The sequence below is a fragment of the Labrus mixtus genome, chromosome 17 (genome assembly GCF_963584025.1).
Source record: "Labrus mixtus chromosome 17, fLabMix1.1, whole genome shotgun sequence".
In the NCBI taxonomy this organism is placed as follows: Eukaryota; Metazoa; Chordata; class Actinopteri; order Labriformes; family Labridae; genus Labrus; species Labrus mixtus.
This window is the reverse complement of record NC_083628.1, coordinates 314,365-326,917: the sequence shown is the minus strand read 5'-3', so window position 1 is coordinate 326,917 and position 12,553 is coordinate 314,365. Positions and strand designations below refer to the sequence as shown.

The following is a 12,553-nucleotide window of genomic DNA, read 5'->3' as shown; positions in this document are numbered from 1 at the left end:
GAAAAATTATGACCTGGATCTTCACAAACCAGAGTTTGGTGGACGGACCGCCATCATTTTTCAGAAGTGCAAAATGAGGCTTTGCATCACCAATCAAAATGATAACTGATTGCAAAATGCTCATAAAGGGCCCCTACAGGGATTATTGAATAAAAACTGTTTTTACTCTCTTCACAGGCTGTAAACATGTTAATCTCTGCTGTAAAAACAGGCTTTTTTGAAAGGATGTGTATGTGACTTCCTGTACTTCTGCAGCCAGCCTCTAGTGGACACTCGAAGAACTGCAGGATTTTGCACTTTATTAGCTTCATTTTTCAACACCAGAGGTTGCCACTTGATATTTTTCCAATAAAATTAACTAGTAAGTCATCAGTTATTAAAAACATGTATGATTTAAGCAAAATAGAATGTCATAAATACGATTTCTCAACACATCGCCTGATGAGAAAGCTAAATTACATTTAGCTAGCACTGCTAACTTTGCTATTTTACCAATCTGCTACTTTAGCGAGTAATAATAAGCTTCATGATTATGGCCGTATGATATATATATATATTTTTTGTAAATTTTATTTCATTAAAACAAACAATAAAGTTAAGAAAAACAAACAAACATAAAATCTCAAATTTTGAATGAAAAGAGTGAAATTGAACATTAACTCTAGAAGTTGAGTCTAATGTTGCAAATAATTTTATAAATTGAATTATTATCGACCAACCTTGAACTAGTTAACGCCTTAGTTACCGGGTCTTACTATTCGGCGCTGCTGCCTTCAAGTGCTCCTCGGAAATATCGGACTTATTGTATTTACGAGCTTTTAGCACATGAACGGCCCTCGAAATTCGTAATTGTGAGTCGGAAATTTCGACTATACCCGAGTTACTGATTTGTGACGTTCGTATGACGTTTCAGGGCAGCAAAGAAAGGTGAAAATCTTGAAAACAGTGTGAATAATTGGCTTCAAAAATATAATTATTTCGTTATTATGTTCATAGTAGCCAACAGTATTTTAATAGTTGTTCATGTGAGCATATGTATCTATTAACTGTAGCAAACAAGCCAACTTTCATTGTTGTTTTTACTAGAGCACTCGAAAGCGTGTATGTATTGTCGTCACTTCGACTGCACAGCTAAGAATTACGATGTTTCCGAGGAGCATGTGAAGGCAGCGGTGTGAGTTAGCTTCGAGCTAACTTCGCGATGGACAATGTGCCCGGTTTCTGCTCCTCAGACACCTTTGAAGAAAACGGAGAGGAATCCTGCGGTGGCTCCTCAGTGGAAGACGGATTTGTAGACGCTTTCGGTGACCTGGCTGCCCTCCCGGTCGAGGTCGGCGAGAGAAGACCGACGTGTTTGCGGTGCCGGTGAGCTGACTTTAAGTGAAGCTAATGCTAGCTAGCCAAGTTATAGTGGTTGGACCAGACAGGGACGAAAACCCTTCAACCCACCCCTCTCCTTCTTACCTCCTCCTCCTCCTCCTCCTCACGTTACTGGCATGCTTTAATGAGGGAACAGATTAATGTCGCTTCAGAAAAGATGAAAACCATCAGAAACAGAGAGATGATGGGGGCATTTACTGAGCAATCACAGCTTCACGTCTTCCAACTTTCCTCCCATGTAGTCGCCCTCAGAAGGTGTGTCTCTGTCCTTTTCTTCCACCTCAACCTCTGGAGGTCTCCACCTGTCTGTACGTGGTGCAGCATCCTGCAGAGGTGAGTTTCACTGCACTATGAAAGACTGTACATGATGCCTGTCTTTAAAGCCTCTGTGAGGAGTTTCAGCTGGTTAAATACTAAATAGACTCATTTAAAAGCAGGTATACTCAGGGCTATAATATACTATACTATACTACTATACACTATACTATACCATATACTATATACTATACCATATACTATACACTATACCATATACTATACTACTATGTACTATACCATATACTATACTACTCTATACTATATTATATACTATATACGATACACTATACTATATACTATACTATATACTATACCATATATTATACTATATACTATACCATATACTATACACTATACTATATACTATACCATATACTATACTATATAATATACACTATACTATATAATATACTATACTATATACTATACCATATATTATACTATATACTATACCATATACTATACACTATACTATATACTATACCATATACTATACTATATAATATACACTATACTATATAATATACTATACTATATACTATATACTATACCATATACTATACTACTATACCATATACTATACTATATACTATACCATATACTATACTACTATACCATATACTATACTATACCATATACTATACTATATAATATACACTATACTATATACTATACCATATACTATATAATATACACTATACTATATACTATACCATATACTATACTACTATACTACTATACCCTATACTATATACTATACTACTATACTATGCCATATACTATACTACTATACTATACCATATACTATATAATATACTATACACTATACTATAGACTATATAATATACTATATACTATACCATACCATATACTATACACTATACTATACCATATACTATACCATATATAATATACTATATAATATACTATACTATATACTATACTATATACTACATAATATACTATACTACTATACTATATAATATACTATATAATATACTATATACTATACTATATAATATACTATACACTATACTATATACTATACTATACCATATACTATACTATATACTATACCATATACTATACACTATACTATACCATATACTATATAATATACTATACACTATACTATATTATATACTATACCATATACTATACTACTATACTATATACCATATACTATATACTATACTATATACTATACTACTATACACTATACTATACACTACCATATACTATACTATATACTATACCATATACTATACTATATACTATACTATACCATATACTATATACTATACTATATAATATACTATACACTATACTATAGACTATATAATATACTATACCATATACTATATAATATACTATACTATATACTATACCATATACTATACCATATATAATATACTATACACTATACTATATAATATACTATATACTACATAATATACTATACTACTATACACTATACTATATAATATACTATACACTATACTATATAATATACTATACACTATACTATATAATATACTATACTACTATACACTATACTATATAATATACTATACACTATACTATATTATATACTATATACTATACTATATACTACATAATATACTATACTACTATACACTATACTATATAATATACTATACACTATACTATATACTATACCATATACTATATAATATACACTATACTATATACTATACCATATACTATACTACTATACTACTATACCCTATACTATATACTATACTACTATACTATGCCATATACTATACTACTATACTATACCATATACTATATAATATACTATACACTATACTATAGACTATATAATATACTATATACTATACCATACCATATACTATACACTATACTATACCATATACTATACCATATATAATATACTATATAATATACTATACTATATACTATACTATATACTACATAATATACTATACTACTATACTATATAATATACTATATACTATACCATATACTATATACTATACTATATAATATACTATACACTATACTATATACTATACTATACCATATACTATACTATATACTATACCATATACTATACACTATACTATACCATATACTATACACTATACTATATTATATACTATACCATATACTATACTACTATACTATATACCATATACTATATACTATACTATATACTATACTACTATACACTATACTATACACTACCATATACTATACTATATACTATACCATATACTATACTATATACTATACTATACCATATACTATATACTATACTATATAATATACTATACACTATACTATAGACTATATAATATACTATACCATATACTATATAATATACTATACTATATACTATACCATATACTATACCATATATAATATACTATACACTATACTATATAATATACTATATACTACATAATATACTATACTACTATACACTATACTATATAATATACTATACACTATACTATATAATATACTATACACTATACTATATAATATACTATACACTATACTATATAATATACTATACTACTATACACTATACTATATAATATACTATACACTATACTATATAATATACTATACTACTATACACTATACTATATAATATACTATACACTATACTATATAATATACTATATACTATACTATATACTACATAATATACTATACTACTATACACTATACTATATAATATACTATACACTATACTATATAATATACTATACACTATACTATATACTATACCATATACTATACACTATACTATATACTATACTACTATACCATATACTATACTATACTACTATACCATATACTATACTATATACTATATAATATACTATACACTATACTATATACTATATAATATAATATACACTATACTATATACTATACCATATACTATACTACTATACCATATACTATACTACTATACTATGCCATATACTATACCATATACTATATAATATACTATACACTATACTATAGACTATATAATATACTATACTATATACCATACCATATACTATACACTATACTATACCATATACTATACTATACCATATATAATATACTATATAATATACTATACTATATACTACATAATATACTATACTACTATACACTATACTATATAATATACTATACTATATACTATACCATATACTATACTATATAATATACTATACACTATACTATATAATATACTATACCATATACTATACACTATACTATACTACTATACACTATACTATACTACTATACCATATACTATATTATATACTATACCATATACTATACTACTATACTATATACCATATACTATACTATATACTATACCATATACTATACTATATACTATACTACTATACACTATACTATACACTATACCATATACTATACCATATACTATACTATATACTATACTATATACTATACTACTATACTATACCATATACTATACTATACCATATACTATATACTATACTATATAATATACTATACACTATACTATAGACTATATAATATACTATACCATATACTATATAATATACTATACACTATACTATATACTATACCATATATAATATACTATACACTATACTATATAATATACTATATACTATACTATATACTACATAATATACTATACACTATACTATATAATATACTATACACTATACTATATAATATACTATACTATATACTACATAATATACTATACTACTATACACTATACTATATAATATACTATACACTATACTATATAATATACTATACACTATACTATACCATATACTATACACTATACTATATACTATACTACTATACCATATACTATACTATATACTATACTACTATACCATATACTATACTATATAATATACTATACACTATACTATAGACTATATACTATACTATAGACTATATACTATATAATATACTATATACTATACCATATACTATACTACTATACTATACCATATACTATACTATACTATATACTATACTATATAATATACTATACACTATACTATAGACTATATACTATATAATATAATATACACTATACTATATACTATACCATATACTATACCATATACTATACCACTATATTATATACTATATACTATACCATATACTACACTATATACTATACTATACCATATACTATACTATACCATATACTATACCATATACTATACTATACCATATACTATACCATATACTATACTACTATACTATATACTATACTACTATACCCTATACTATATACTATACTACTATACTATGCCATATACTATACTACTATACTATACCATATACTATATAATATACTATACACTATACTATAGACTATATAATATACTATACCATACCATATACTATACACTATACTATACCATATACTATACCATATATAATATACTATATAATATACTATACTATATACTATACTATATACTACATAATATACTATACTACTATACACTATACTATATAATATACTATATACTATACCATATACTATATACTATACTATATAATATACTATACACTATACTATATACTATACTATACCATATACTATACTATATACTATACCATATACTATACACTATACTACTATACCATATACTATACTATATAATATACTATACACTATACTATATTATATACTATACCATATACTATACTACTATACTATATACCATATAATATACCATATACTATATACTATACTATATACTATACTACTATACACTATACTATACACTACCATATACTATACTATATACTATACTACTATACCATATACTATACTATATACTATACTATACCATATACTATATACTATACTATATAATATACTATACACTATACTATAGACTATATAATATACTATACCATATACTATATAATATACTATACTATATACTATACCATATACTATACCATATATAATATACTATACACTATACTATATAATATACTATATACTATACTATATACTACATAATATACTATACTACTATACACTATACTATATAATATACTATACACTATACTATATAATATACTATACACTATACTATATAATATACTATACACTATACTATATAATATACTATACTACTATACACTATACTATATAATATACTATACACTATACTATATAATATACTATATACTATACTATATACTACATAATATACTATACTACTATACACTATACTATATAATATACTATACACTATACTATATAATATACTATACACTATACTATATACTATACCATATACTATATACTATACTACTATACCATATACTATACTATATACTATACTACTATACCATATACTATACTATATACTATATAATATACTATACACTATACTATATACTATATAATATACACTATACTATATACTATACCATATACTATACTACTATACTACTATACCATATACTATACTATATACTATATAATATACACTATACTATATACTATATAATATACACTATACTATATACTATACCATATACTATACTACTATACCATATACTATACTACTATACTATACTACTATACTATGCCATATACTATACCATATACTATATAATATACTATACACTATACTATAGACTATATAATATACTATACTATATACCATACCATATACTATACACTATACTATACCATATACTATACCATATATAATATACTATATAATATACTATACTATATACTACATAATATACTATACTACTATACACTATACTATATAATATACTATATACTATACCATATACTATACTATATAATATACTATACACTATACTATATACTATACTATACCATATACTATACTATACCATATACTATACACTATACTATACTACTATACACTATACTATACTACTATACCATATACTATATTATATACTATACCATATACTATACTACTATACTATATACTATACCATATACTATACTATATACTATACTACTATACACTATACTATACACTATACCATATACTATACCATATACTATACTACTATACTACTATACTATACCATATACTATACCATATACTATATACTATACTATATAATATACTATACACTATACTATAGACTATATAATATACTATACCATATACTATATAATATACTATACACTATACTATATACTATACCATATACTATACCATATATAATATACTATACACTATACTATATAATATACTATATACTATACTATATACTACATAATATACTATACTACTATACACTATACTATATAATATACTATACACTATACTATATAATATACTATACTATGTACTACATAATATACTATACTACTATACACTATACTATATAATATACTATACACTATACTATATAATATACTATACACTATACTATATACTATACCATATACTATATACTATACTACTATACCATATACTATACTATACACTATACTATAGACTATATACTATATAATATACTATATACTATACTATAGACTATATACTATATAATATACTATATACTATACCATATACTATACTACTATACTATACTACTATACCATATACTATACTATATACTATACTATATAATATACTATACACTATACTATAGACTATATAATATAATATACACTATACTATATACTATACCATATACTATACCATATACTATACTATATACTATACCACTATATTATATACTATATACTATACCATATACTACACTATATACTATACTATACTATACCATACTATACCATATACTATACCATATACTATACCATATACTATACCATATACTATACTATACCATATACTATACCATATACTATACCACTATATTATATACTATATACTATACTACTATACTATATACTATACCATATACTATACTCTATACTACTATACTATACCATATACCATACTATGTACTATACCATATACTATACTATATACTATACCATATACTATACCACTATATTATATACTATACCATATACTATACTACTATACCATATACTATACTATATACTATACCATATACTATACTCTATGCTATACTATATACTACTATACTATACCATATACCATACCATATACTATACCATATACTATACTATACCATATACTATACCATATACTATACCATATACTATACTATATACTATACCACTATATTATATACTATATACTATACCATATACTACACTATATACTATACTATACCATATACTATACCATATACTATACTATACCATATACTATACCATATACTATACCATATACTATACTATACCATATACTATACTATACCATATACTATACCACTATATTATATACTATACCATATACTATACTATACCATATACTATACCATATACTATACCACTATATTATATACTATACCATATACTATACTACTATACTATATACTATACCATATACTATACCATATGCTATACTCTATACTATATACTACTATACTATACCATATACCATACTATGTACTATACCATATACTATACCATACACTATACTATATACTATACTATATACTACTATACTATATAATATACTATACTATATAATATACTACTATATACTATGCTACTATACTATATACCATACTATGTACACTATACTATATAATACTATACTACCATACTATACACTATGCTACTATACTATGCTATATACTATATACCATACTCTATAATACTATACTATGTACACTATACAATACTATACTATATATAGTCCCTCCCATACAAACACAAATTTGAAGTTTAAAAGTGAAAACAAATTAGACTAAAAAAATATACAGAAAGCGTTAAAATTTGATTAATTTATCAAAGTGTTACCATGATTATGTGTTTTGGTTTCATTTTTTTATTTATATTTTGTTGCCTTTTTATTTTTTTTTTTTTTAATTGTTGTTGTTGTTGTTGTGTGTGAATGTTTTTGTTTATTTTTATTTTTTTATTTCTTTCATCATTAGCTCAGTATTTTTAGTATTATCATTATTATTATTATTATTATTATTCTTGTCTCTACATGAATTTGATGACATCTAGATGTTGCTCTGCACTGGGCTCGGGACGGGGGGGAATGTGAACGTCAGTACGGTGCTGTTGTAAGACGGGTTAAAGATATATGTTACTGCTGGTACTGTCTTATCTGCATGGTGTATATTGTTTGGGGTAAAATTAATTAAAATAAAATAATTGAAAAAAGAAAGTGTTAAAATATTGCAGTTAAACTCTACTATCTATTATTCTACATACTGTACCAAACACTAAAAATGAAAATACCTCTGTATCGACGTATTCTAACCCGAGGTGTTCTTTCAGGAGAGCAGGGTTCTTCGCACGGTGCCTCTACTCGCTGCTTGTTTGCCGACAAGAAAATGCAAAGTCATAGTCGGACGAAGGTTTAATGAAGAAAAGTAAGCAGTTTTTTTGTTGTTGTTTGCAAACTGATTTCACAAAATACAACCACAGCCGCCTCTGATTATTAATATACATATATATGTATTTACTAGTTTTGGCTCCCGTCTTCTCTCCTCGCAGGAACCCGGAGCTCGCTGCCGTGTGTCGAGACAGCAGAACGCTGATCCTGTACCCCGGCCCCAAATCCCAGAACCTGGAGGAGATCGTGCAAAACCAGGAAGATGGAAGTGTGAAGCATAATGTGATCATCATAGACGGCACGTGGAGCCAGGCCAAAAACATGTTCCTCAAAAACAGCCTCTTCCACCTGCCGAAACAGGTGTGTATGTCTGACTTTCTGCAGAATAAGGAGGAGGCTGGAGGAGAGACTTTTGTTGTGTGTGTGTGTGTGTTCTCACATGCAGCTGCAGGTGTGAAAGCACGATAAAAGAGGGGGGAGGTTAGGTTCAAACTGACAGAGCTCACAGAATTTGAGCCACTTGCAGTTGCTTGAGCCATTTTTATGATTTTAAAAATGTTGTTCCTTTAGCAGCGTAAATCACTAAATCTTCCTGGGACTGAAAAAAGTCCCCCCCCCCTTCCCCCCTCATCCACCAGAGACAATATAAATTCTCCCGTTACACCCACTGGTGTAAAAAGCGGCTTCACCCACATGAAATGACTAACTGAAATCAAAGCAATGTATAAAAAAAAAAAAAAGGAAGATGTGGGCAAGTGAGCACTGAGGAGTCGTCATCATTTCTTCCACTACCTCTCCTCTCGATTTTCCCCCAAAGTGTTTGTCTAAATGAAGCTATTGAGCCGCTCAGTTTGGAAGAAACTGCATTTTGGAAGAGACCCTCTCTCGTGAAAATCCACTGGCAGATAAATGGATTGATAGATATAGCTTCACATCCTCCTTTTCAACAAGTTTTAAACACGCCTCAGAGAGAAGTAGAGATGCAACCACACCTGCGTGGCTGATCACCTGTGTGTTTTTTTTTCTGATCAGGTCCAACTCAACCGGACCCTCTCCAGTCAGTACGTCATCCGCACACAACCCTCCAACATCTGTCTGTCCACGCTGGAGTGTGCTGCGGTCGCCCTGTCCATCCTCGAGCGGAACGACGACATCCAGGAGGTGAAGAGCTGAACTCATTGTGATTTATGTGTGCGCTTGTGTTGCACGGTGGTAACTGCTGACTCTGAATCGCCCGTAGGTGTGACTGGTTGGTCTGCAGTAGCCAATGAGAGCAAGCAGACCAACAGTACAGAACGTACAGTAAAGCGCCCTAAACGGCCTCAGCCAGGATTTCTCATTGCTTTTTAGTTGACAGCGTTGTTTGTCTTCCAAATGAGTTTTTTACCTTTTAGAATCACGTTTGATCACATGAGTTTCTGTGAGATCTCGTGTCTGTGGATTCGTTGCTACAAACAGCAGTCGGTGGTCGGGCCAAGTCGTCCAGCGATCGGCGTTCTGAGGATTATAATGTTAGAAGTCGGTTGAAACTGTCCGCATGTCATGCATAAACGGGTTAAGATTTGAACCCGCCTTATTCTGCTTCTTTCTCCGATGCCAGTCACTTCCCTGACAGCTGTTTTTTGGGTTTTTTTTTCCAGTCAGTGTCAATAACAACAAATACAAACATCTCTCGTGTTTTTCCTCACTCTTCCCTTCATCATGTGTCCGTCCAGGTTCTGTTGAGGCCGCTGAAAGCTCTGTGCTCCTTCCAGCTGGAGCACGGCGCTCAGGTCCACCACAGCAAAGAGCACCTGCTGAAGAACGGCATGTACGACAAACCCATGCCCAAGAACAAACGCAAGATAAAGAGGATGGAGAAACTCGTCACTGATCACGCCGTCTGTCCGAGATGAGGCCGAGGCGGCGCAGAGAAACTGGACTCCGCTCTACATCCGTGTACACGTCGTCTTCTCCGTTGCACGGGGACCGAATCATCGGGCAGCGTGACACAGCGTCAAGCCGCTGGCACGGAAACCACTGGATTTTTTTTGTTTGTTTGTTTCAAGATTTTTTCTATATGCTGGTTAATTTAAGTTATTTGTAAATTAAAGTTTTAGTTTGAGTTTCATGGTGGGACAATAAACCCAGATTCTGGCCCCACGTTGTTTTAAAAACATTGTTTGGTTTTCAAACAACGCGGCGGTTCTGATGTGGGTCACGTCCTGTGGCTCTAGACGATCACATCTGGAAGGGCTGAGTCCACTGATGTCTTTTAATTACAAAAATGTGTGAAGAGATGTGTCACAATAAAATAAAAACACCTCTTAGACGGTTTGTGATATTTCATGAAACACACAAAACACAAAACATGGCACCAGAAA

General features: G+C 28.6%; 1 protein-coding gene across 1 annotated transcript; it reads left to right on the top strand.

Moving 5' to 3' along the window:
- The first annotated feature begins 1,140 nt into the window (after window positions 1-1,140).
- Window positions 1,141-12,499, top strand: dtwd2 (DTW domain containing 2). The gene is made up of 6 exons (XM_061061647.1): window positions 1,141-1,365; window positions 1,623-1,713; window positions 10,133-10,227; window positions 10,352-10,550; window positions 11,223-11,351; window positions 11,906-12,499. Exons 1-6 carry the CDS (start codon window positions 1,202-1,204, stop codon window positions 12,083-12,085), a joined length of 858 nt encoding a protein of 285 aa, XP_060917630.1. The 5' UTR covers window positions 1,141-1,201; the 3' UTR covers window positions 12,086-12,499.
- Window positions 12,500-12,553: the final 54 nt, after the last annotated feature.